Here is a 27,256-nt window from a genome sequence, read left to right on the forward strand (position 1 = left end):
TAAAAACACACCACTCTTTATCATTTTTAATGTTTGAAAGGTGAGTTTTAATGTTAATCTTTTGGAAAAAATAACAGAGTGGCCATCTTTCGACATAAACAACCTCTGAGGCCGCCTCATCGCGACCAGACAAGAAGCTAACGTTAGCTTCAGCTCCGAGGGTGACGGAAAGACAGCTGAGGGAAGGAGTCGCAATATTACTTTATCATGTTATAAGTCTCAACGGCTGGTTCCAGACTACTCCTTGCTACGGCTTGGTAAGACATCGAAACGTACAAGATCTGACAAAAAATAATTTGTGATAGTATGGTCAAGGATTTATTTTGAAAGTACTTACCAGAAGTTTTTGCAGTGTTGTAATGTTATCATTTCTAACTTGACGTATTAGATTGGCGTAGTTCCTCGCTGTGACCACAAGAGGGCAGTGCATAGTCGTAATTCCACAGGGAATCGTGTCAGTCATGACAGTCAGTCAGCTTCACCTGCAAACATGTAGCTTAGTCTATTTTATTTGTTTATTAAGTTTGTTTGTTTGTTTCATTTGCATACACACACGATTACATAAAATCAGGTGATTAAAACATATCAGACGTGTCAGGAGAGGCCACATTTCGCTTTTATAAAAGCTCCACATCAGAAAAGTGTATTTAAAACAGCCCCTTTATTTGATATCTTTTACTAATAATTACATTTTTTATAATTGCACATTCATCTTAATCACGACTATTTACACCATGAATTTATTGTAGCGTTGCAGTTCCTACTGTGACCACAGGAGGGCAGTAAACCGCCAGCTCCATCAGTGAAAAGACCAGACACGACATACAATCATTTCCGGTGAAGGTTTTCAAAATAAAACTATCAAAAATGACAGGAGGGCGGTTTATTCAGTGGTTCATTCTGACATGTTTGCTAACTTCGCCAGACTGCCTCAGATTAGCAGCGCTTTTGCACTTGATGTTTGTGTGCAGAAATGTTGGTTAGCTCGCTAGCTACATGGAAAAGTCCTGTACAGTTGAAGTTACACTTTGAGAATCAGTACTTGATAATACATTTGATTCTTGACTTAATGCCATTGGGATCAGGCTGAGGTCGGGCACCGCAGAGATGGCAGGTTGGGGTCAGTTAAGGTAACCATGTCACAGACTTTACCGATAACAGAATGCGGTGTAACACCAGCACCTTCAACTTGAAGCAGAGGGTCTCCGAGATAACGCTAGCTAGCTAGCGGTCGTCTGGCAGAGCTGTTGTTAGTCAGTAAATCGCTTCAGCACGCAAGGTAACTACTCGTAAAACCGAGATTCTTGTTATCTGTTGCTTCATGTGTCAAATACAGACAAACATGTTCAAAATAAAGCAGCTTTGATGAAGCACGAAGTTAGCGTTAGCTAACATTAGCTCCCTGAGCGTAAAGCCCGACGTCAAACAGGTGACATCCTCTCACTTCAGTGAAGTTAGTTTTAAGTTGGATATTCGACATTCGCAGCCACTCACACAGTTCAAGTGCACCCGTATTACAGACTTTACAGTAAACACACGGAGAAGACAGCTACAGCGTGTACCGACTTCCTGTTTTCAAAAAAAAAATGTGGGATATTTAAAGCAGAGATGGTGTTTAAAGCTATTGAGAAGCTATTGAGCTAAAATGCTGATATTTGCATATAGTCTAAAAAATAATAAACAGTATTTACAGATGTAAAATGTAAAAACAAGAGGTGTATCTCATGCAGCCAGTGTAGTTACATGATCCCACACTGATTTTGAGTCAATTGATCACATGACCTGGAAGCTATTGAGCTAAAATGCTAAAATTTACATATAAAAATTAATAAAAATTATGAACAGATGTCAAATGTAAAAACAAGAGGTGCATCTCATGCAACCAGTTTAGTTACATGATCCCAATATGATTTTGAGTCCATTGATTTTTTATATGTAAATATTAGCATTTTAGCTCAATAGCTTCCAGGTCATGTGATCAATTGACTCAAAATCAGTGTGGGATCATGTAGCTACACTGGCTGCATGAGATACGCTTCTTGTTTTTACATTTTACATCTGTTCATAATTTTTTATTAATTTTTATATGTAAATATCAGCATTTTTGCTCAATAGCTTCTCAATAGCTTCAAACACAGTTTCTCTGCTTCAACTAGGAACCCACATTTTTATTTTGAAAACAGGAAGTCGGTACACGCTGTAGCCGTCTTCGCCGTGTGTTTACTGTAAAGTCTGCAATACGGGTGCACTTGAACTGTGTGAGTGGCTTTCGATTGTCTGTCGAATATCCAACTTAAAACTAACTTCACTGAAGTCATCCTCTCATGAAGTCCTGGTAAAATGAACACATTTCCAACATGTCCAGTACTTTTTCTTAAACCTTTAAACGTTTATAATGTGACAATAATTATAAATCTCTTTTTTGCACTACTGTGATGGTATTCTGACGGTTCTTTTGGACCAGTAATGTTAAATTAGTGGTATTTTAAGTTGAGGCTGCTCATTTTTTTCTGCATTAATCGATCAATTGTTTTGTTCATTAAAGGTCAGTACAATGTGATAAAAGCCCTTAACCTTCTGATTTGATTTCACAAAGCCACAGAGATGTGTTCAGATTGCTTGATAAATTCGACCAATACTTAAAAGTCTAAAGATTTAATTTATTATTACATTTTTCAATTTATTATAATTAATGATAAAGAAAAGTACCAAATCCTCAGATCCCACAAGCTTGAACCTGCAAACTGCAACATGTGTTGGTGAATTTTCTGTGGAATAATTAAATACACTCAAAATGAATTAGGAATATTTTAGTTTTTTCACCTGATTGTTTATTCTGAATCTTTATTTTGTGTTTTGTGAATATTTTTGATCGCCGAAAATAATGCGACACATTTCATTTGACTTTTATTGCATATCCAGTCACATGCACCCATATCCCAATATCCCTAACTCATTTTGAGTGATTGCAGCTCCTTCCTCCTGACATTTGCTGCTCTGTCGACACTTTTTACATTTATCTGTGAACCTGCACCGTCAGCCACACAAAGACTTTTTATATTCAGAGACAGAAAGAGGAAAAAGGTTAGTGTCAGAGCTCAGGAAGAGAGAAAAGAGTTCTCATTGTTTCTGACCCTGACACTTTCTATGTTGTCTCACTGTGTGTGTGTGTGTGTGTGTGTGTGTGTGTGTGTGTGTGTGTGTGTGTTTCAGGGCGCAGAGACCAGGAAGCGGTCGCCCACTCTGAGCAGTCAGTTTAAGAGATCTCTGGAGCTGCTGATGAGGACTCTGAGCGTCTGTCAGCCTTTCTTCGTCCGCTGCATCAAACCCAACGAATACAAGAAACCCATGGTGAGTGTCTGACTTCCACTTAAATAGAATAAGTTCACTTGTTAGAGATTTAATTGACAAGCAGTGCAACAGAGGGTAAAACTACTTGGTTACTAGTCGACTGACTCTGCAAGCACAACACTTCTCAGCAAGTTCAGTTAATGATTGCATTGCAAATGAAATATGAGTTGTTGGGTAGACAAAATAATATAAAAACATCTAAAACAATGGCGGTCTTATTAGGTTGAATAGCAGTTTAGCAGTCGAACATGTCATTTATCAGTTCATATACTATATGACGGTAAACTGTGGAAGGTCAGGACGACACATTCGACACGCAGTCACGAGTTGAAGCTAACTAACAGGGACGTGAAGGGCTCCAAAAATGATCTGTCATAACTTAATCTGACCAACATTTTTGTTGAAGCTGTTGAAATTATTTCTCTCCACACGTTGTAGTGTTTCTGTTGTTTTGCCAAATCCTGCAGATTGATGGAAAAATGATCATATGTTTTCAAGTACAAGATGAACATGAACATTTTATTTGTAGGGACCTTGTGGAATGAAGTGATTTTGTAATATCACTAAGTTGCAGAAGAAAAACAAATCCATATAAAGTTAGACATGCTCTTTAATTGACAGTAATATCTTCCTCCATGAAAAATAAAAGCAGTATGGGTGTAAATACTGGTCCTTTCAGGCTTTTCTCTTCGATCTCATCGAATAGTTTTTTCTCTCTTCGAATAGTTTTGAACTGAAGACAAATGTACCACAAACAATAACTTCTGTGAACATCGTTTATTACTAATAATACAAACTACAAAGTTCATGTGAACAGGTATTGAAACACAACTCAGAGTCTGTTGATCATCTTATTTAACTTATTCAGGTGGAGCTCTGGTCAATACTACGATGTTTGGAAAACTTATTAAAAGTGAAAAGTAAAGAAACTATCACCCACAGGTTCAGATTTCTGACCCCTATAGAGTTTTAACTTTTAATTTAATCAGTTTGAGATGACGACCTTTAATCTTATCACGTGAATCATGCAAAACCCTGTTTTTAAAGATTGTTTGAACAAGTGATCAATCTCCATTTTGAATACCTGAGGTATCACCTGACTGTGGAGCCTGTAATGAGCGTCTTAACCAGAAACTTCAGTGACAGCTGTTGTGTTTGTGTTTGCAGCTGTTTGACAGGGAGCTTTGTGTGCGTCAGCTGAGGTACTCTGGTATGATGGAGACCATTCGGATCCGCCGTGCAGGATATCCCATCCGCTACACCTTCGTGGAGTTCGTCGATCGCTACCGGGTGCTCATGCCTGGAGTCAAACCGGCCTACAAACAGGTAGTTTAAAGGTTAAAGTGAGTCTTTTAAAGTCAGTCAGCCCTAAAAAGTGCTTTGTTAGCAGAGTTAAGTTTCTGAGGATTCATGTGTCAGATTTTGCTGCATGATGAGTGAAAACAAGTCCAAAGCGTCTCCAGACGGTTCTTACAGAAACCAGCTGCGGACTGAATCAGCTGTCAAGCAGCAAAGAGTTACTGTCACAGATGATCTTTAAATATTCAGCTCAGTACAGAAATCTGATTTAAGATCCAGAGTGAGTTAACAGGATGAAGCAGTGACACCAAACTAAGGGCCATACCAGCCTGGAAGGTGTGTGTGTGTGTGTGTGTGTGTGTGTGTGTGTGTGTGTGTGTGTGTGTGTGTGTGTGTGACTGGAACCAATCAGTCAACACCAAACTCGGGACACTTTGTTTGGTCAGCATGCAGTTTTTCCCACAATCCATCAGCAGTCTGTTTTCCTTGGACTCCCACATGTTATGGTTTCCTCCCTCTCTCTGCTGCTATGGGCGTCCTGTGATGGTGTAACAACAACATCCCGATTGTTTACTATCCCGTCAGATCAGCTGACCAATCAATAAAGACATTCAATCAAAGGGGTGTTTCCATCCAGTAAAAAACTCCTGCAGAGTCCACCACCTCTCTCTGCACTCTTGTCTCCTCAAGGTGCATTTGAAGGGACTGAAAGATCCTCCATGACGGTGGAGGGAGAACAGGGAGGATAGAGGACCAGAGGAGTGTAAAGAAAAGCACCTTGTTTTAAAGTGAATGTGATGAGCTCACACACCGTCTGCGAGACGAAGATTGGACATGTTAATATCTCTCTCTCTCCCATCAGGAGGACCTGAGGGGAACCTGTCAGAGGATTGCTGTGGCCGTGCTCGGCAGAGACGATGACTGGCAGATGGGAAAGACCAAGATCTTCCTCAAGGTACTCCTGCTTTAAAGGGCAATTCTGTTCAATTGTAGCGATGCGTGTTTGGGTGCAGCGTGGGGAACATTTTTATTTCATCAAATCGTTAAGCTTTAATGAATATCATTCTGCTTTATAGATTAGCTTCACTAGAAGAGATTTATTACATTACGTTTCTTTATAAGAAAATACAACTTGCATCAAATCAGACCTTCACTTGATATATTTCTAATACTGTGTCGGACCCTTTGGCCCCAGAACAGCCTGAATTCTTGGTGTCATGGATTCAACATGGTGCTGTAAACATTTCTCAGAGGCTCTTCTCTAGGTTGACATGATAGCATCACACAGTCGCAGCAGATTTGTCGGCTGTTCAACAGATTATACAGAAGAGGACCTTGTTATCAAACGCCTCAGCTGCAGATGACTGGTAATGAACCAGTTCATCCCAGTAGTGAGGCGCTGCTGTGATTGTTTCCAGTTCACATGTCTGCTGACGGAAAGAAAAGACTTCCCACTGTGTGTGTGTGTGTGTGTGTGTGTGTGTGTGTGTGTGTGTGTGTGTGTGCCCGTGTGTGATTTTTTTAAAAAACTTTATGTGTGTGTGATTGTATATACAGTAGTTGTGTGTATGTGTGTGTTTTGGGTTCCTGCCCAGTAAAGACAGATTTTGTCCAGAGGTCAAAAGTCACTGGTAAGGCACATCCGTTAGCTGGTTGCCATGGTGACACTGTCATTTCTTTCCCCAGAGGTTCAATGAAAATATCAGCTGATGATGGTTGAGTCTCAGCTGTTTGTTTTCACAGTGTGTGACTCCAGTACGGCGCCCCCTGTTGAAACATTGTCTTTCCACAGATGGTTTGTCTATATTTTGATTAAGTGACAACAACTGGTGTACTTGAATTATTTATTGTTTTCTCAGCAGTTTGCAAAATGTTCAGTTGAACTCGGAACTGAGAGCTGAAACTGAGCCTTCAATCAGCGCTGGCTGTCGGTTTTGTAGTTAAAAGTAGAGTTGGTCTTTCAGGTAGGAAACATCTCTCAGAACGATGGAGTACATTTATAAATGTAGCTGTAGTTAATGATCTCAGGCTGGTCTCCATCAGGCCTAACTGCTCAGCTGGACAGGAAGCTAAACAGGAAGTAAAACGTGCAGGGGGGTGAAGGCAGGCCAGCACCCACACTTCCCTGACAGGACGGATGGACAGATCACAGGACGAAGAGATAGAAGAAGTTTAAGGCATTTGTGTCCTTTAATGTGTCGTGTTAGCAAACTGGAAAGCTGCCACATTAAATCTGTGTTCACTGTGTCTTCACTTCAGAATGACAGCAAAGTTCACTTTGGACATGTTGTGAAGGCAGATAATCACATGCTGGCCAAGCTGTCGGTCAGTCAGTCCAATACTTTAGTCTCAACTAAAACATCTCAGCAACTATTGGATGGATTACTTTATTATGTCATTTTGGACGGACATTAGTGGTTTCCAAAAGGGTGAACGACTTTGGTGATCCCCTGACTGGTCCTCTGTGCCACCAACAGGTCAAATGCCCATCAGCCTCAGCTGTACTCTGTGTTGAGAAAATGTCATCGTGCTTAAACGCTCAGCTCATGAATTTGGCAAACTTTATACCTTTTAACACTTCCAAACCGAAATATCTTGACAGCTGTTCGAGGGATTGTCATGAAATTTAATATTGTTATTGTGAGCACGATGGCATGCCAATGTTAGCATTTAGCTGATACCACTGCTATGCCAAAGTAGAAACTTTCAGAGCAGCTGGCTGTAGACTGGAAGTTGATTAGAATTTCAAATGAATCAACCAGAGCTTAGTGTATGCATTTTGTGTTTTGTATTGGTTCTCTCTGCTGCTGCATAGGATCACCACGACATGCTGCTGGAGATCGAGAGAGACAAGGCCATCACGGACAAGGTCATCCTCATCCAGAAGGTGGTTCGAGGTTTCAAGGACAGGTAGGCCTTAAAAATCTGATTTCAGTCTTTCAGAGTCAGGAAAACTGAAATGTTCACACAAACAAGGTTTTTTCTGATTTTTCACTTCCTGTCATCAGATCGAACTTCCTGAAGTTGAGGAAGTCGGCTGTGTTGATCCAGAAGACGTGGAGAGGTTATCAGTGTAGGAAGAACTATGGAGCTGTAAGGAACCTCTCTGTGTTTAATTTTACACAAACACAACCAATTCAATTATAAAAAAGTTTAAACAAAAGTGCAGATGAACATTCAGGTCAAAGTCAAACGTTTGCTTTTATATCAGCGTGATTGTGATTCATCATACAACCAAGTTATTGTAACTGTGTTATTTCTCTGTCCCTTCAGATGCGAGCAGGCTTCTCTCGCCTTCAGGCTCTGGTTCGTTCCAGGAAGTTGTGTGCGTCGTATCATGTGGCCCGTCAGCGAATCACGTGCTTCCAGGGTCGCTGTCGGGGCTACTTGGTGCGCCGAGCGTTCCGGCACCGACTGTGGGCCGTCATCACCATCCAGGCCTACACCAGAGGAATGATCGCTCGCCGGCTGTACAAGAGGCTGAAGGGAGAGGTAGAGACACACACATACACACCAAGTACTGTACATTTGTACAATTTTGAGGTACTTGTAATTTATTTGAATTTTTATTTTTATTTTCTGCTGCTTCTAATTTTGAACTGAGATGTTTTCAAGAACAAACATTTTGGTTGAGCCTGAGTTGTTTTTGGTAACCAGTGGACTTCTCCTTTCCTTTCAGTACCGCAGGCGGCTGGAGGCCGAGAAGATGCGTCTGGCTGAAGAGGCCAAACTAAGGAATCAGATGTCTGCAAAGAGAGCGAAGGCCGAGGCTGAACGCAAACACCAGGTGGGAGTCCAACAAAGAATTCTGACATTTTCAAAACTCAGTTTATTCATCATATTAAAACAAACTGTAATGTCTTATTCAAGTTGAAATGATCTAGAATTTATTTTATTTTATTTATGTGCCTTTGTTTCCTGTTGTTTTTCTTATCCATCTATACTGTATAATATGTATTTATTGTATGTAATATGTATATTTTATTTTTCTCAAATACACCGACAGTTAAGAGAAATATACTTTTCACTCCTCCACCCAGTGACTCCAATACAGTGATTGTTATCCCTCCTCCTGTTCTGCCGCTGAGGGAACCAGGTGGCACATAACATAAACTACATTAACTGCAAACTATTATTATTATTGTTTTAAAACCAGTGTGATATTTTGATTTTCTAGGAGCGTCTTGCCCAGCTGGCGAAAGAGGACGCTGAGCGGGAGAAGCAGGAGAAGGAGGAGGTCCGCAGGAAGAAGGAGATGGTGGAGCAGATGGAGAAGGCCCGTCTGGAGCCCGTCAACGACTCCGACATGGTGGACAAGATGTTTGGCTTCCTGGGGACGACGGGCTCTTTGCCAGGCCAGGAGGGACAAGCCCCCGCCGGCTTTGAGGTGAGCTAAAAAAAAAAAAAAAGGTTTTCCTGTCACTGTATGAGATTAAATAAACTTTTTTCCTTTGAATGATGGAGCCACAAAGTACACTAAACCAACGTGACACTTTTGGTTGCAGGCAGTCGGTCTACAGCTTGAGGGGTTAATTTTTGATATATGTATAATTTTAAAAAAAAGGATAAATCAAAGTAACCCTGATGCGGAGAGTCACAGAGTCACAGAGGCGTTATGTAGGCCTGATGCAGGGGTCTGAGGAGAAGGAGAAAAAATAAATGTCAGTTATTAGAAAGTGATGAAGTGTGAAGGTTTTCCACCCGACATCAGTGACCGAAGTCTGTCTCCTCTGCAGGACCTGGAGCGGACCCATCAGGAGCTGGAGGAGGAGGATCTGGATGAGGCTCTTCCTCTGCCTGAGGACGATGAAGAGGAGGATTTATCGGAATACAAGTTTGCCAAGTTTGCTGCCACCTACTTCCAGGGCACCACCACTCACACCTACGTCCGACGACCTCTCAAACAGCCTCTGCTTTTCCACGACGACGAGGGAGACCAGCTGGTAGGCCACCTTTGACATCTGACCCCAGTTTGACAAGTTGTTTTTCTGAAAGATGCTCATGTCTGGCTGCCAAGAACCAAAACTAATTTGGTTTAAAAATATTTTGAGAAAGTCTTCAATTAAAGTGTTTAAATTTAAGTGTCTGCTACCTGTAGACGCCCTGATAGATATTTCTTCTGTGCTCCGGTCAAGGCTGCTCTGGCGGTGTGGATCACAGTGCTGAGGTTCATGGGAGATCTGCCAGAGCCTAAGTACCATACAGCCATCAGTGACGGAAGTGAGAAGATCCCCGTCATGACAAAAATCTACGAGACGCTGGGAAAGAAGACCTACAAGAGAGAGCTGCAGGCGCTGCAGGGGGAGGGAGAGGTAAGGAAGAGGAGGGTTTGGAGGGATGAGATTTATAAAGTCTGAGCAGATTTACTGGAGGACTAGTTTCTGTACCTGCCAGCAGAAGCATCTCTGATCAGTCTTTGAGCGGTTTCCTTCCCGTGCTCCCTGCAGACGCCTCAATCAGACAGCCACAAGAAGAACAGTGTCCGACACAAGCTGGTGTCCCTCACCCTGAAGAAGAAATCCAAGATCACTGAGGAGGTGAGAGACAGAGGGGAGTTATAAAAGCTGACTACCTTTCTGAAAGTTTCACATTGCAGAACTAGAAAAGTTACAATGTGATGCGTTTCAGGTCACCAAACGCCTTAACGATGGTGAGTACAGTCTCCATGGCAACAGCATGCTGGAGGACCGGCCCACATCCAACCTGGAGAAACTTCACTTCATCATCGGCAACGGGATCCTGAGACCAGCACTGAGGTACACACATATAACACACACACACACACACACACACCTGACGTGGTCATGAATAGAGCTTTAGTTTGCTAAGTAAGTATCGTGTTAATCTCATTGATGTAATCTGGTGTGTTAGGGATGAGATCTACTGTCAGATCTGTAAGCAGCTGAGTCAGAACCCGTCTAAGAGTTCTCACGCTCGGGGCTGGATCCTCATCTCTCTGTGTGTCGGCTGCTTCGCTCCTTCAGACAAGTTTGTCAAGGTCAGGACTTTTTTTTTTATTATTTTATGATCTTTTCACTTTAAATACACAGCAGGAAGAAGTCTTGTTTAAATTTGCCTACTACCTGATAATACAGTACATATGAATTGTCACTTGTTAGTAAAGTACTTTGTAGTTTGTTTGTTCTTTGTTTTGTTGTTTACTTCTTGAAAATTTGGAACCTAAATCCGTTTTGTTTGCCTTCAGTACCTGAGAAACTTCATCAGCAGCGGGCCACCGGGTTATGCTCCGTACTGTGAAGAGAGACTGAGACGGACATTTGTCAACGGGACGAGAACACAACCTCCGTCCTGGCTGGAGCTGCAGGTACACACACACACACACACACACACACACACTCACACACACACACACACACACACACACACACACGTGATCTCAGGTTTCTTTGAGTTAAAATTGATGCACGGCATTTTTTTTGTTTTTCTCACCTGAATGTTTCAGTTTTATAATCATCACAGTGTTCTCAGATTGATGAGAAATACACAAAAAGAAAGATAAATTGAATTGATTTAAAATTAGTAGTTCATAAGTCACAAGGCTGTAGGAGAGGTCAAATATATAAAAAAAAATATGGCGCAGAGAAACAGATGATTTGACGGTGAGTGGAAGGCAGTGATGATCTGGTAGTAACAAACTGTTCACAGGCCACTGCTGTAGTCAAACTGTGAAATGATTTGAAAACTCGAGGAGGCACCTTCCAAAGTAGTTCTACAGCTTAAAGCAAGAGACTTTTCAACCAACCTTTGGAAACCAACTGACTAACAGCATGAAATTTATATCCAGGCCACCAAGTCGAAGAAGCCGATCATGCTGCCGGTGACGTTCATGGACGGCACAACCAAAACACTGCTGACAGACTCGGCCACCACAGCCAAGGAGCTCTGCAGTGCATTGTCTGATAAAATCAACCTGCGGGACCGATTTGGCTTCTCACTCTATATCGCTCTGTTTGACAAGGTATGCACACAGTAGCATGTACTGCACACACGTTAGGACCATCATTGGCACTGTGTAGTTTTTTCTTATTGTTACTTGACCTGGATGTCACTCTGAGGAATGGTGCTTGTGCAGAGCTCATCTGCTGAGGGGCAAAGTTGCAGTCGTAGTAACAGAAGTAGCCAAATGTATCTCCTCCTGCAGGTCTCCTCTTTAGGCAGCGGGAACGATCATGTGATGGACGCTGTTTCGCAGTGCGAGCAGTACGCGAAGGAGCAGGGAGCTCAGGAGAGGAACGCCCCCTGGAGGCTGTTCTTCAGGAAGGAGATCTTCACACCGTGGCACTCCCCTGCTGACGACCAGGTCGCCACCAACCTCATCTACCAGCAAACCGTCAGGGGTGTCAAGTTCGGCGAATACCGTTGTGACAGGGTGTGTTTTTCTTTCTTTGGCTCTTTAGTTTAAAGGAATAGTTTGACATTTTAGGAATACAGAACTTTTTTTCCCCTTTTATTGGAAGAACACAAGTCCAAAAACACTTGCAGTATTTATCTCTGTGTCCTCAGGATGACCTGGCAGAACTGGCCTCTCAGCAGTATTACGTCGACTACGGTTCAGAGATCCTCCTGGAGCGCCTGCTGAGCCTCATCCCCTCCTACATCCCCGACAGAGAGATCGGCACCTCCAGGACGGTGGAAAAATGGGCTCATTTCATCATGGCTGCACACAAAAAGGTGCTCATTCTTGGGACAAATCTTATTTTAATGTCCTTCCAAATAATTTATGTAGAGGGGAGTTTTTAGCCAGGCTTTGGAAGTTGGTTGATCAGTTGGTCCATTACTTTGGTCCAGAACCCTGATGGTATTTTAATAATCTGAACAGTTTATGATTAGCTTTGAATCATCGAATTGTTGTGAAAAATGTGTTATTATGAAAACAATTTGCATATTTGCATATTTGCATCTACACTGACTGTAGTTGACACCATCTGCAGGGCATCTACACCCAGAAGAGGTTTGACACTCAGAAGGTGAAGGAGGAAGTGGTGGACTTCGCTCGCCACAAGTGGCCTCTTCTCTTTTCTCGTTTTTACGAAGCCTTCAAGTTCTCAGGTGAGCATCTACAACATCTTTTATACCTGAGCATGTGATAAGAGGCACAGAACATGTACCAGTCAACATCCAATCATTCAAAACATTGGAGCTGATACAAGCTGCATTTGGACACAAAATGCTTTTTTGATTAATCACTTTCATTTACATTCAGTTTACGTGACATCACTTTTTCATCTTTGCTCACTGCATCTGAGCCTTTCTTACCCCCAAGTGTGAGTAAACTGCAAAAATAGATCTATGAAGGGTATTGAAACAGCAGTCATCAGGCACCAGGTGTTTTTCTTTTTAAACTAAGAAAGGTGAATCATTTAGGTTTAACATTTTCTCCTTTTGCGCGCTGCCTCTAAGGTCCCAGTCTGCCTAAAAATGACCTGATCGTCGCCGTCAACTGGACAGGGGTTTATTTTGTGGACGAGCAGGAGCAGGTCCTCTTAGAGCTGTCCTTCCCAGAAATCACTGCAGTATCCAGCAGCAGGTGAGGCATGCTATGAGCTGTTATCACTTAACAGTTTACGTCTTGCACTGGTATCACTCCCTGTCCTTTATTTCATTCCTTAATCCACATTTCCATCCACCCATTATTGCCTGTTTCCATTGCTATTGCTATTATTATTTTACTTTTACTGATCATCATGCCTCTCTTAGCACATCCTCTCTTTTGTCTCTCTCTTTTATCTTGAAATTATCTCCCAAGAAAAACAACTATTCTACAGTTATTTCAGCAAATGCCCAATAAGGTAATTTGACGAGTGTCAAAGCTCTTTACAGCTGTGTGAATTAAAAGAAGCAAAGAAGGAAGTGACTTGATGTTGATTAAGGTTAAAGGGCCTTCAACATCATGTTTTAAAGAAATTAAATAGTTATTTTAAGCCAAACTGTGATCTTTTTCTAACCCTCAACTTTTGTGAGGTTTTGGTGTGGAAGGCACTTACACAAACAATGAGAAGGACATCAAATCAGAAAATGCTTTTGTGGAGAGAGCTGGCAATCCATGTATTTACTGTAGTTGTCTAATTTGGAGGACTTGTTGGTCTTTCAGGGGGGGAAAGTTGCAGAGTCAAAGTTTCACTCTGGCGACCATCAAAGGAGATGAGTACACCTTCACCTCAAACAACGCGGAGGACATTCGCGACCTGGTGGTGACCTTTCTAGAAGGCCTGAGGAAGAGGTCGAAGTTTGTGGTAGCCCTGCAGGACAACCCCAACCCCAGTAAGTCCTGAAGGGTGATGAAAACATTTTTTAATGTTTTTTGTTTCATTAAAATCCAAAAAATGTCTATGTTGAGGTTGCGACCACAGCAAAGTGGAAATGTGGGGGAAGGAACCTCTCCTGGTTCTCTGTAGTCATTGAGGCCTGTGTCTGGGCTCTCTGGTATTTACAATATTAATGAGGTAACACTACAAACTGAGTAATTTTAATCTTTTTCATTACTGAATAAACAAGCTGTTCTCCCCAGAACACTGGTCCAGCATCAATAACAAGCAAAACAGTACGGTATTGTGTTGTACTTTTAAGGTCAGTTTGTTCAGTCAGACTGCACAGTCATCATTCATTCTGATTAAAAATAAAAAGTGCACCTTTAAGTCAAATGCACAAGTAACTGCAGTTTACATGGTAAAGATGAAATACAAGTAATGGACCCAGTTCTTTTTATTATGAGTAATCCAGTTCCCACAAACAAACTCTCACGTTACATTAGTGTAAATGTACAAACGACCTGAGGTAATATGTGGCCTGGTGTCGAGGAAATCTTAGCTCCTGCTAGAAACCATGCAGCTTATGATTTGGTGGGCCTTAGATGGCTCATCACAAATGTCACCATCAAGCCAAGTCCCTCCTCTGTTTAGAGAGGTGTTCCACCTTCTGGAGTCTTCGTTCCCGTTGGAGATGCATTCAAAGCCGTAAAATACTCTATTCTCAGCAGGAAATTGAGGTTTCTCTGAGGAATTACAGACTGGAGTCTCATTCAGTGTGGAAGGAGGGCTAACAGTCTTTGGGCTTGTTCTGGAGCTCTCAGCAAGATTAGGTGTGTACACTGACAGTGTTTTCTTGTGCCAGTCCAGCTCTTCTTTATGGACAGAGGGGAAACATGGCAACATGTCCCAAGCTTTGTAATCCTCCTTCATTTGAGTTGTTGCCTGAAAGGGCTTCTTGCTTTTCTCATCCCTTTGCGTAGATGGCAGGAACGGTTTGGTGCGCGGGCATTCGTGTGCTATGTAGTCTGCATGTGTTGTAGAAAGGAAGTTGTTGGGATCTGATGGTGGGCTGGAGTCTTTAGCTTTTCCTTGGCTGTGAAACTTAGTTTCCAGGGACAAGGTCTTAAATTGTTGAAAGAATTCCTCGCTTTTGTGATAAAGCTTCTTGTTTGCATCCCAAGTCACCTTTGTCCTCATGGACATTACAGGCTCTATGGTCAGACCTTTGTTGGGCTTCTCCCTGTGAATCCTGGGCTGCACTGGATGACTCACATAATCTCTTCGGTAGCTCGTTATGCTTTCAATTGGTTTTGGTTCTGTCACCTGCATGACTACTGTAGAGTTGGCTGAACCTTTAAAATAACTTCTCTTGGAGTGACCTCCTGTGAAATCACCATCAGTGACCACTAATCCTTGGCTGGTTTTCAAGCTGTCTCTCAGCTTGTACGGCTGGCGCTTGCTTAGTTTCCTTGCAGTGAAATCTCCTGAAAACGAGGGACAGTGAGGATATATTTAAATCATGATGTACAGAATCTATTTGTTGCTATGTAAGAGCCTACAGAGCTTCAGATTGCTTACTTTTGTACACTGACGTGTAGTCCTCCTTGGATGCCTTCTGGGTTGCTTCAAAGCACACAGGATTGTGTGGAGCGCTCCTGCATCTCCGGTGGCTTTTGGGCGACGCAGATGGCTGTGGGGGCTGTGGGAGCTGTGGGGGCTGTGGGGGCTGTGGGAGCTGTGGGGTCTTTGATGGGTTTTTCATCCACATGCTCTTCACATAGTAGGATCTGAAACACACGTTAATGATTGGAGATTTGCAATTTTTTGCTTTTTATACATTATTATTTTTATACCTGTAAAGGGCTTTTTGAATTCTAGTTTTCACACCTAATTTTGAACAATTGGACTAAAAATATGAGAGTTCATATCCGGAGGTAATCAACGATCTTGCAGAGTTGTGCAAAGAGAACGAACTTCTGCTCAACAGCAGTAATCAGCGAAACCAAGGAGTTGATTGTTGATTTTAGAAAGAAGGCGTCAAAGACACACCCCTGTCTTCATCAGTGGGGCTTAAGTGGAGCAGGTGAACAGTTTTAGGTTCCGGGAAATTGACATCACAGAGAACCTGTCATGGACATCGCACATCACCATCAAAAAGAAAAAAAAGCACAGAAAAGGGTATAATTCCTAAATTCCTAAATTTTGGTTTCAAGATCTCATCTTGAGCGATCGAAAGCATCCTGACTGGAAACATCACAAACTGGCTTGGTTCGTGCACGGCCCAGAACAGAAAGACTGCACAGAAAGTCTGCACAGGGCCCAAAGGATACTAAAAGACAACACCCACCCAGCCACAGTCTGTTCACCCTGCTGACATCTGACAAAAGATACAAAAGTATCCACTGCCGTGCCAGACTCCTGAACTCCTGAACTCATCCTTAACGCTCCACCTTGAAAAAAAAAATTCTTGTGTAGGCTAAAGCAACTACAGCTTGCATATACGTCGTACAGCCCTGTATTGTAGAATGACAATGAAATGAACCTTGAAAAAAGCAACTTTTCACAGTTTTGGTTATGGCATATTCACTAAGACATGTCCAGTTAGGCAAGACAAAAATCTTTAGACCTTACCTAAAACCATTTACAAAGGCATTTGTCCCCTTGAGAGGATGGTACGGGCTTTTCTGTGTTGAGGTGGAGACCACAGCCACTCGACAACTTGGGGGAAGGAACCTTTCCTGGTACTCTGTAGTCACCGAGGCCCGTGTCTGGGCTCTCTGCTGCGAGAGCCTCCTGGTCATCAAGGACATTGTAGAACACAACAAGGCAATTGTGCTTTAACCTTCATAACGCATACAAAGGCATTAGAAGCCCTTTCAAAAAAAGGCTCAAAAACAGTTCAAAGTTAAAAATGGATATTTAAAGGACCAATATGGAAGAATTCATACTCCAAACAAATAGGGGGCAGCATATCACCTGAGTAACCGCTAACTGTAGCTGCCATTAGCAGTTACTCAGAAAAGGCTAGTGCTTGTATTAGCTGAGTCTGCCCAGACTGAGAGCTCGGAGCACCAGAGTAGTGTTGATGTCACCTCTTGAGGTACAAAGTGGCTGGGGGCTAGCTGGTTTGCATGCTAACTTCAAAAAATATCCCTACAAAACAAGACATAAACGTCTATGGCATAAATGAAAAAAGTTATTTCTTCACACTCTGTTGTTAATTGTAGTACATTTTTGAATTTTTTAAACTAAAATTCTTACATATAGCACCTTTTAAGCAGGCAGCTTTCTACACAGTTATTTAAACAGTTACATACAGTTGTTAAAACCTTTATAATTTTAATTGATGAATAACCTGTTAAGTTAGCTTAAAACAACCTGAACACACATTTCTGCAGACAAAAAAACAAGCCCACCCTGCAAACTGCAGGTCAGATCATTACACGTAAGATGATGCAAAAACGTTTTTTTAAAAATACAAGCTTATATGTAAGCCCAAAAAAACAAAATAAGCCCAACCAAAATTGCTATCTCATAGATAAAACATGATAAATAGATGACCTCACCTCATAGATGTGGCTTGTTGGTTGCAGTGTTGCTGTGTATTTTGCTGCCTCTTAGTTTCGGGGGGCATCGCTCATCCAGCGGTGTGCTTTTCAGGTGTCCTAAGGCTCAGGGTAGTTGCAGTCTGCTCTCTGTCTCCTGTGTGCAGGCCTACAAAATATGAATTATTGACCGGAGGAACACAGACTGTGTGTTGAACGAGAGTAGCACGCAGCAGCTGAGAGCTTCTAAAAATAAACACCAGTGGATGACTCTGATGCAGGCCGGTTGTCATGGCGAGATGATGCACTTTTTTGGAACGTAAAGAGGATTCAAAGCGCTGCTGTAGTCATGTTACAGAAAGTGGAGTAGCCACTTTTGAAAGATAAGTCCTTAATGTGGGTTAGGGTTAGGGTTAGGGTTAACCCTAACCCTAACCCTAACCCTATGCTGAATATGCTGAATGTGCAGTCGGGTTGTGCATTCTGCAACGTGACTTGGTCCCAGGACTCTTAAGACAGGGAAGGTCTCATTTTTCATGTTGGGTTGCAATCTTCTCATCTCTGGACAATAAAAAAGTGATTAATGCATATAAGTTGCTATAAATTGTTACATAAAAGGCCTTTAAATAAACATAGAAGACAAAAGTTTAAAAGAAGAAACCATCATTTCACCTCCATAAAACTCGTACTTCCACAGCTGGGGAAGAGTCCACGTTCCTGAGCTTCCTGAAGGGAGACCTGATCCTGTTGGACCAGGACACAGGAGAGCAGGTCCTCAACTCTGGTTGGGCGCATGGTGTCAATGAACGGACCAATCAGAGAGGAGATTTCCCAGCTGACTGTGTCTATGTCCTGCCAACCATGACCCGACCTCAGCAAGACATAGTGGTGAGAGTAAAAAAGATTTTATGACATGAACTTCTGTTGTTTGTCAGGAGACTCGTTTTTACAGCACTGACTTCCTCTGGTTATCTTTAACGGAGAGGAAGCTGTTTGATGTTATTGGCAGCACAGACTGCAGTGTTTGTGTCACAGTCCAGTCTGCTGAAATGTATATTTAGCGTTTTTAATTCAAAAAAGTGTTTTTAGTTTAAGTAAAATGTGCCACAATTTAACCAGAAGTTCAGCAGTTTCCGAAACCAATTAAGTAGTTACTCCGACCTCCCACCAGGCAGCAGAAAGCCAAAAATATCTATATAATTTCTAGGATGTTAATGTTTAATGATTAATCAATTAATCACCGTTAAGAATTTAACCAATTAAAAATGTCTTAATCGACAGTCAGAGGCAGGCACGAATACAATAAAAAAATATTTTACAATAACAGATTACAGATAATTGCTTTTCAAATATATCCAAACAAAACACACAATACTGGTGTGAGAAGACGTATTTAATTAAAATACAAGTGATTTATCATTTAAAAAATACAAAAAGACATTTGACACAAACTGATTGACATTTCAGTGATTTAGTTGCCTCAGTATGGGCTGTTGCCAGTTGCTGAACAGCAACAAACAGGAGCTCCACAATTAAAACAAAGTCATTAATTTGTGTTATTTCATTTAAAATTAAACTAACTCTATGTTTACTTTATCTGTTATTTTATCTCCTAATGGAGCAGATTTTGATTTTACATCAAACATAGATCATGTCAGTGGTTAAAACCATTTGGTAAAAGGAAAAATGTCCAACATATTTCATAATCGATTGTTAAGGCAGACGATGATCAATTAAAGAAATTGCTTAAAATGTGCACCCCCATGTAAAGATGTAAAGAGATCAAAGAGAAAATTTCTCAAATTGACAAGCAGCCAACATGGGGCTCAAAATATTCTATTAATACCATTTATACTATAAAATATAGTACTTTTCTTGTATAAAATATAAATTTGATTTAAAAAAAAAAAAAGAAAGGGTCTCATAGATGTTGTGAGTCTTTGAACAGCCTTTGTCACTTTGAACAGAAGTATCTGTCACGTGAATGTAATGTAATCTGATGAACAGTAATATAACCCATCAGGCTCTGGTAACCATGACGCCGGATCAGCGTCAGGAGTCGGTTCGTGTTTCGCAGCTCGTCATGCCAGAGAGCGACGGCCGGATGAAGCCCTACACTCTGGAGGAGTTCTCCTACGACTACTTCAGGTACACACTAGGATTAAAAACAAATCATGCATATACATTATAGACAGGTATGTACACATTCCTACAAACAGAAAACATACAGGAACACGCTCATGCACACTGTTTTAGTATGTGTTTATTCTCACCTGCTATGTGTAAATCCTCCTCAAGTCATTTCAGTCATAGAGCACCTCAGGGATCAGTCCTCAACCCTTTAATGTTCTTCCAGTTGACTCATCGATTCATTAATTTTAGTACTATCACACTGAACTGACAACTGATAGTTTATGTGGAAACTTTATTCAGTAAATTCAGAAGTTATCATCGCAGGCCCACAGTTCTCAAACATGACAACTCACATTACAAACAAATAGTGAAGGTCTTTGAACTGTATCACAAAACACCACATATGGTGTATATATATTGTGTATATTTTTATTGTATTGTTTTTATTCTATGAATAGTTTATTGGTATATTGTTTTTACTTGTTAGCCACATCAAAGACAAATTTCCACTTCTCTGACTTGACTTCACTGATTGAACCTCTAACATGCGATCATGTCAGCTGTGACTTATGTAACCTGCTCCTTTCTAGGCCTCCTCCCAAACACACCCTGAGCAGGGTGATGGTCACTAAGAACCGTGGGAAAGACAAGATGTGGAGCTGCACCAGAGAGCCGCTGAAGCAGCCACTGCTGAAGAAGGTTGTCAACCACGAGGAGCTGGCTCAGGACGCCTGCATGTCCTTCATAGATATCCTTTAAACAGGAAGGGAGTATCCCAACTTGATTTTCAATAAATGTTTATATTCTGGACCCTCAAAGCTGATGAATATACATAATAATTAAACAGACACTCTGTCTCACAGTCCTATACATTCTGCGTATTCAAGCGAATCAAGTTGTTTGATTCCTTGACATTTTCTCACCTATGATGAAGTACATGGGTGACTACCCATCTAAAAGGACACGTTCAGTCAACGAGCTGACGGACCAGATCTTTGAAGGAGCGCTGAAGGCCGAACCTCTGAAAGACGAGATCTACTGTCAGATCATAAAACAGCTCACCGACAACCACGTCAAGTGTGTAAACTAGCACAGTATTCACTCTAAACAGGGCACTTTAGTGTGAACGATAACATCTCTATCTGATTAAATATATTAAAGGGGGTATTGTGTGGATTGAGCAAAGGGAATTTAAACAGAAAGATGACGTTCCGCATGTTCGTCATCGCTGTAGTTGCAGTGGGAAAAAATATTTATAAGCAGAAGCTGAACATGAGTGTTGTGACACTGCAGGTACAGTGAGGAGAAAGGCTGGGAGCTTCTGTGGTTGTGTACTGGTCTGTATCCTCCCAGTAACGTCCTGCTGCCGCACATCCAGCGCTTCCTGCAGTCCAAGAAACACCACCCGCTGTCTGGAGACTGCATGCAGCGGCTGCACAAAAGTCTACGGTAAAACTTAACCCTGAATTATTACATTTTTATAACATCAGGTTACTCAGAGTTCACATGTGCCTCATGTCTAGTTAATAGCTGTTATTTAAAAAACAAGTGTTATAATTATATACTGGACTTATTTACCTATTTGTTCATTACTTACACAGATAGTCAAGCTCATGAATCGTTTGTCGGTGACTTGTTCCAGATAAAACATGTTTGAACTTTGAGCTTGAAGCTTTAGGAATTAAACATTTTATTTTTCTCTGATCCTTCACTCATCTGGACTGACCATTCATTTCGCTGTCTTTTTGCCACTGTTGTCATGGTAACAGTAACGGGTCCAGGAAGTATCCCCCTCATTTAGTGGAAGTAGAGGCCATCCAACATAAGACAACCCAGATCTTCCACAAAGTCTACTTCCCTGACGACACAGACGAGGTATGAAAAACGCATGTAAATGTCACCTTGTCAACAAGAAAGTGTCTAAACAAATGTTGTTTTGTTTGTCTCTCAAACCTGCAGGCGTTTGAGGTGGAGTCCAGTACCAAAGCGAAGGATTTCTGCCAGAACATCTCAACCAGACTGCTGCTCAAATCTCCTGAAGGATTCAGCCTCTTTGTCAAGATCTCAGACAAGGTCAGAGGTCAAAGGTTCTTTTTAGATGCAAAACAAATCTGCCACTGTTTTTAAATCAGGTTGGTCCAGGTCAGGATGTGGGAATGACAGGAGGAGATGTTAGGTGGGATTAAACATTGATTTTACAGCCTTCGACCTTCCTTTATATTTCTACCCAGAGATTTCATTCTTAAGGTTTGTTAGGTGACAAAACTTACATTTGTCAATAAGATTTCCTGCAATAAGGATTAAACATTTTTATAAAACACATGAATATATAATAATTTCATGCTTGCATGAGTTTCTCATGAAAAACACGTTTTTTACAACATGCAAAAAGTGAACTGTTTTACATACTGTGATTACTTTCTTGATTGGCTTGCACTGAGCTGATGTATCTGGTTCCATGTATGTTTGTGCTCTGCAGGTGATCAGTGTGCCAGAGGGAGATTTCTTCTTTGACTTTGTCAGACATTTGACTGACTGGATCAAGAAATCTCGACCAGCTAAAGACGGTTTGTATCCGCAACTGTCTCACCTCTGTGGGATCAAAAAAATAATTTCATGTCAAGTTCTGGTGTGAAGTTTCGAATATTTGTGAAAGTCCAAATTTGGAATATGAAATTGAAATATATAAGTTCTAAATGAATCCATCAGGATTGAACTATAAGTAAGGATGACTATCTAAAGAGCTTTGAGATTCTGTTGTACACATTCAGTTCGTGTTAACAAGTAGAATAAAACATACACAGCCTACAGAGAAACACATACACTCAACTGACTTTTGCAACCTGTTTGACATTTAGTGCATCATCCACTGCAGTTATGAACATCAAGTATTCTCCCTCACTAAAATAAAGCTGCAGGTACACCTAGCTAAAAGTAATGTAGTCTAATACAACAGTCCTGTAATAAATTATACCTTCATGAAGGTTTTAATGTTCAGTTTTTGTTGAAAAGAGAAGTGTTAATTTAACTGTATCATCATTTTGGAGGATGTAGTTTTGGTGCTGTTGAACTCTTTTGCATCACACAGTGAGGTGTTTCTGTTTTTAGGGTTGAAGCTGAACAAACCTGCACGTAAACTAATAAAACAAATATTAATATTTTACATTGCAGGAATCGTCCCCTCTCTGACCTATCAGGTGTTCTTCATGAAGAAGTTGTGGACCAACACAGTTCCAGGGAAGGACTCCTTCGCTGACTCCATCTTTCACTACTACCAGGTCAGTCTTACGGGATTTACAATAAGAAACAGTAGAAAACACGCTCACTCACTTATCCACGGTTTTGTTTTATTTTTAATTCTCAAAGATTTTGTCTGCTGCTACTTTATCTTTCAGCAATTTGCTTCCAATAAATTTAGTATCATTATTATTTTTTTGCTTTTGATTAGGAGCTGCCTAAATATTTGCGTGGATACCACAAGTGTTCACGAGAAGAAGTGTTCCAACTTGCAGCTCTCATCTACCGGGTCAAGTTTGAGGATGACAAATCCCACTTCCCTACAATACCCAAAATGCTTCGAGAGCTGGTTCCCCAGGATCTCATCCGTCAGATGTCACCAGATGACTGGAAAAGGGTAAAAACCTGCAAAACTCCACTGACAAAACGGTCTTTTCTGATTTTGAATATTAAATATTAAATATTTTATTAACTTTTTCCTTCACCTCGCTGCATCCCTAGTCAACTTTTATGTGTAATCTTATAAATTATATATATTTTATTAAGTAAGGTAAGTAGAGTCAGGAAAATGAAAATGAAAGTTACATGTCAATGTTTTGATCATCTGAAAAGTTTTTTTTGTTTGTTTTTTTTATTCCAGTCTGTGGTTGCATACTTCAACAAGCAGGCTGGTAAATCAAGGGAAGAGGCCAAACTGATGTTTCTGAAGATCATCTACAAATGGCCGACCTTTGGCTCCGCCTTCTTTGAGGTCAAGGTAAACACAACTGAGCGTATCACTTCCTGTCTGTAGCAGGTGATTTTGTCTGAGTTGTGTTCTTGTTTCATTCAGTGACATCTTTTCCTCGCCTCCCATGGGAAATCCACACAGGAAGTGTTTTTAAGCTGTCATGCACCGTCTCACTAAACAAATACAAGCAAATGTGTTATCAGATGGAACAATGCACCTGTGATGCATCTCACTACGAGACCTCCCACGTTTTTATGCTCCGTCTTTTTTTTCTCTCTCTTTCTCTCTCTGGCACGTTTAGTGAAGCATAACCTCCACAGGGAGCTGGAACGACTCCTATATTGTGTTCCTGTGAGCTTGCTGGTTTTATTTTAGGCATTATTCAAGGGGAATAAGATTAATCAACCAAATAAAAACAATTCTGTTTTTTTCTGTATCCTCTTCATGGAGGAGGAAATATCAGGCAGCCACTGGCCTATCAGCACCTCAGGAGCTGCTACTGACAGGACAGGTGCCTCTGAGAACAGTTACAGAGGTCGGAGCTGGTGTAGATTGAAAGGACTGGATGTTTGTCAGTGCCACTCAACTAAGTTAAGGATAGGGAGAGAGAGGTGCAGGGAAGATATTGAAATTGAAATTTACAGGGAAAGATCACAGCTCTACATGTAAAAATGATAAGGTATGATACATGATCAATAGATACTTTGTCGCCACATAACATTAATCTGTCTCTTGTCTTTAGCAAACTACAGAGCCCAACTTCCCAGAGATCCTCCTGATTGCCATCAACAAACATGGAGTCAGTCTTATCGACCCGAAGACGAAGGTTTGTGTTTGTGTACAAATAACTATTGTTTCCCTCCTCACCTGTCTGATGTTCTTTTAATGGTTAGTTTGGACTTTGCTCATTGACGTGTACATGGTAAACACATTTACCTTCTGTCATTTCCCCATGCATTAAACACTTCAGTAGGCATCATAGCCCATCAGTCAGAGGCCCTGAGGCCAGCTGAAGTATACCTCTCTGTGTGTGTTTGTGCAGGACATCTTGACCACCCACCCCTTCACCAAGATCTCCAACTGGAGCAGTGGAAACACCTACTTCCACATCACCATCGGCAACCTGGTCAGAGGAAGCAAACTGCTGTGTGAGACCTCACTGGTGGGTGGCAGCAACACACACACAATTCTCTAATAAAAGAAGTTCTCAGTCTTAAATGATAGCCAGGGCCAAAAAAAAATGTAATACCTGTTGTCTACTACAATGGCTCACATGATACATAAATACATTTAAAAACATAGATAAAACAGAATGAAATTATTTTCAAATGAACTGTATTTACTGACAACAGTTTTCCTAAGCCCACGTAGAAATCTCCTTTATACAATCATGTGTTTGAGTGGTGAACCTCGCCCCATCCCTGCTTTTGAACATTTCAGCCTTTGCAGGATGCTTCTTTCATACCTAATCTTGAATCACCTGCTACCAGTGAACCTGTGGCATGATTCAAACAGGTGTTTGACTGTCCCAGTCTTTTGTTGCCCCTGTCCCAACTTGTTTGAAACATGATGCTGGTATCAGATTCAGAACTAGAAAAGCCCTCAGTAGAGTACATACTTCCGCCAAGGCCCAACAGTCCCCTTTAATTCAGGCAAGCCTAATCCAAGATCAAACTTGATATTAGGGGTAGACCGATTATCTGGGCCGATAGTCAGCATTTTTCATCAGTATCAGCGTAAGTGATTTTTCTGTCAGATTGCCAATTAAATAAACCAATTTAAAAATGTGCAGGAAAAAGAAAATGTAGCAGAAAATGGAAATACTCAAGTTAAGTACCTGAAAATTGTACCTAAGAACCATGCTCAAGTAAATTGTGCTTGTGTATATTCCATCACTGGTTGTTCAAAATTTTAAGACTAATTTTACTGCAGATGAATATCAGTCCCAATTATTGGTTTTCAGTCTCAGTCTCTAATAATCAGTATCAGCCCTGAAAATGCTGTATCAGTCGACCCCTACTTGATAGCTCTACATCTCTCTAAATTTTAAACCACCAGAACTGCTTAACCATAATTTAGGCTCAGCAGATCTAGGATCCACATCAAATTTAACTTGCTCATAGATACCAGCCACAGGAACCCGGATTTTGTTTCCATGTGTTTTTGTGTGTGTACACATCTGCAGGGCTACAAGATGGACGACCTGCTGACCTCCTACATCAGTCAGATGCTCACCACCATGAACAAACAGCGCTCCGGGCGGGGCCACAGCAAGTGAACTTCTTACTGGCGGGAGGCCACTGAGCTCATCCGGCTCTTGCGCCCTGTTGGCCAGTACTGCAGCTGGGGGCGGACCTTTGCCCACCAGCTGTGGAGGATGAGCCGCAGTCCTTCTGCTAGCTCTGAAGGGTCAAAGCTCACCGGGGAGAGTTCGGCTGCCAGCAGCGACGACCCCGGCGAAGGCCCCAGCAACTGTTACAGTTACAGCTACAACTTGGATGAGGACGAGCCGTCCAGTGAGGATGACTACCTCTAAAACCTCCAAACTCTTCGTCCAACAGGGTATCTGCCTGGTTTGGTTGCTGATTCAACAGACCTGTGTGTACAGAAATAGTGTTCAGTCAGAGCTGCTGTCATGTTAATTTATAATTCAGATCGAACTGAGGTGCAGCAAAGTGGCAGCCGGTGTTCACTGACTCACTGAGGACTTTGATACCTAAACGGTGTAATGTTCCTGCGACATCATTAAACTTTAACAGTAACTTTTTGTCAGCTGTCATCGGCCTCATACATCTGGAAAACTTCAAGTGGACTACAGTAGCTAGGAAGCTCATTGTCTCATAATGGGCTAAAAGTTCATTGTTAATCAATCCATCCATTTTATGTCACTTATCTGTGTTCAGGTCACATTAATTGATTAATTATATTACTATGAATTATTTTGAAGTACTGACAATAATGTGATATAAATTAAATAATTAAAAACATGCGCCTAATAAACATAGAACAAAAAGTAAGGAAATTTGTATTTGGAAGATTATTTCTTTGTTGTAACAATGCTTCTTGGCAATAAATCATTTGTAAGGAACATGCATTTGTGGGATAGGCAACAGAGCTGAATATGTGGGTCGAGCCCATGAAAAATTTGCCAAATCTTCTCTGCCAAACAGCTTCTTCTGCAATTGACTCTTGTTTGGTGTCGTTTGGTGGATTGGATGATTGACATCTGAAGAAACAAGACATATTGGCAATTCAACAATTTATTAATTTAACAAACAGGAGCCTCAGTAGCGTGTGGAAGAAGCGTACACAGCCAAAACAGTCTGGCACCACCTCCTCATGCTGGTCACCAGCCTGGTCACACACCGAGCAGGGTGGATGGAATGGCCTACCAGCAGTCCTGACCTCAACCCCATTAAACACTTGTGGGATCAGCTTGGGCGTGCTGTTTGTGCCAGAGTGACCAACACAACCACGTTGGCTGTCTTGCGATAAATGCTGGTTAAAGAATGGGATACCATCCCACAGCAGTGTGTGACCAGGCTGGTGACCAGCATGAGGAGGAGGTGCCAGGCTGTTGTGGCTGTGTATGGTTCTTCCACACGCTACTGAGGCTCCTGTTTGTTAAATTCATAAATTGTTAAATTGCCAATATGTCTTGTTTCTTCAGACTTCAATCATCCAATCCACCA

General features: G+C 41.4%; 2 protein-coding genes across 3 annotated transcripts in view; one reads left to right on the forward strand and one right to left on the reverse strand.

Annotated features, from left to right (window-relative positions):
• Positions 1-26,567, forward strand: part of myo7aa (myosin VIIAa) — a 35,801-nt gene extending 9,234 nt beyond the window's left edge. Inside the window, exons 15-48 of the mRNA XM_084351600.1 lie at positions 3,214-3,351; positions 4,519-4,677; positions 5,513-5,605; positions 7,466-7,560; positions 7,659-7,743; positions 7,924-8,142; positions 8,330-8,437; positions 8,828-9,037; positions 9,387-9,593; positions 9,786-9,962; positions 10,098-10,187; positions 10,279-10,406; positions 10,522-10,648; positions 10,856-10,975; positions 11,456-11,629; positions 11,813-12,040; positions 12,175-12,342; positions 12,603-12,720; positions 13,072-13,198; positions 13,763-13,932; positions 18,162-18,352; positions 19,488-19,612; positions 20,188-20,345; positions 20,521-20,674; positions 20,891-21,046; positions 21,367-21,472; positions 21,557-21,670; positions 22,077-22,164; positions 22,769-22,875; positions 23,046-23,231; positions 23,475-23,591; positions 24,307-24,390; positions 24,607-24,726; positions 25,750-26,567. Coding sequence (XP_084207726.1) covers positions 3,214-3,351; positions 4,519-4,677; positions 5,513-5,605; positions 7,466-7,560; positions 7,659-7,743; positions 7,924-8,142; positions 8,330-8,437; positions 8,828-9,037; positions 9,387-9,593; positions 9,786-9,962; positions 10,098-10,187; positions 10,279-10,406; positions 10,522-10,648; positions 10,856-10,975; positions 11,456-11,629; positions 11,813-12,040; positions 12,175-12,342; positions 12,603-12,720; positions 13,072-13,198; positions 13,763-13,932; positions 18,162-18,352; positions 19,488-19,612; positions 20,188-20,345; positions 20,521-20,674; positions 20,891-21,046; positions 21,367-21,472; positions 21,557-21,670; positions 22,077-22,164; positions 22,769-22,875; positions 23,046-23,231; positions 23,475-23,591; positions 24,307-24,390; positions 24,607-24,726; positions 25,750-25,842 — 4,740 coding nt within the window. The 3' untranslated portion in view covers positions 25,843-26,567. The remainder of the gene's footprint in view (positions 1-3,213; positions 3,352-4,518; positions 4,678-5,512; positions 5,606-7,465; positions 7,561-7,658; positions 7,744-7,923; positions 8,143-8,329; positions 8,438-8,827; positions 9,038-9,386; positions 9,594-9,785; positions 9,963-10,097; positions 10,188-10,278; positions 10,407-10,521; positions 10,649-10,855; positions 10,976-11,455; positions 11,630-11,812; positions 12,041-12,174; positions 12,343-12,602; positions 12,721-13,071; positions 13,199-13,762; positions 13,933-18,161; positions 18,353-19,487; positions 19,613-20,187; positions 20,346-20,520; positions 20,675-20,890; positions 21,047-21,366; positions 21,473-21,556; positions 21,671-22,076; positions 22,165-22,768; positions 22,876-23,045; positions 23,232-23,474; positions 23,592-24,306; positions 24,391-24,606; positions 24,727-25,749) is intronic.
• saxo2 (stabilizer of axonemal microtubules 2) lies at positions 14,356-17,727 on the reverse strand. 2 transcript variants are annotated; one of them, XM_084351601.1, is made up of 4 exons: positions 17,486-17,727; positions 16,551-16,712; positions 15,498-15,706; positions 14,356-15,403 (listed from the first exon to the last, which is right to left on the reverse strand). In XM_084351601.1, exons 1-4 carry the CDS (start codon positions 17,551-17,553, stop codon positions 14,475-14,477), a joined length of 1,368 nt encoding a protein of 455 aa, XP_084207727.1. In that variant the 5' UTR covers positions 17,554-17,727; the 3' UTR covers positions 14,356-14,474. The 2 variants fall into 2 exon arrangements, with proteins under 2 accessions (XP_084207727.1, XP_084207728.1); XM_084351602.1 differs by having other exon boundaries at positions 16,551-16,761.
• Positions 26,568-27,256: the final 689 nt, after the last annotated feature.

This window comes from Pagrus pagrus (genome assembly GCF_965226575.1).
Source record: "Pagrus pagrus genome assembly, chromosome: 4".
Lineage (NCBI taxonomy): Eukaryota > Metazoa > Chordata > Actinopteri > Spariformes > Sparidae > Pagrus > Pagrus pagrus.

What these genes read in the sequence shown, in the direction of transcription:
- saxo2 (XM_084351601.1), bottom strand. Translation starts at nt 17,553, where the DNA reads ATGCCCCCCGAAACTAAGAGGCAGCAAAATACACAGCAACACTGCAAC. An exon ending in CAACAAGCCACATCTATGAG is followed by an intron (nt 16,713 to 17,485) that starts GTGAGGTCATCT and finishes CTTGATGACCAG; the next exon opens with GAGGCTCTCGCAGCAGAGAG. An exon ending in GCCTTTGTAAATGGTTTTAG is followed by an intron (nt 15,707 to 16,550) that starts GTAAGGTCTAAA and finishes CGTGTGTTTCAG; the next exon opens with ATCCTACTATGTGAAGAGCA.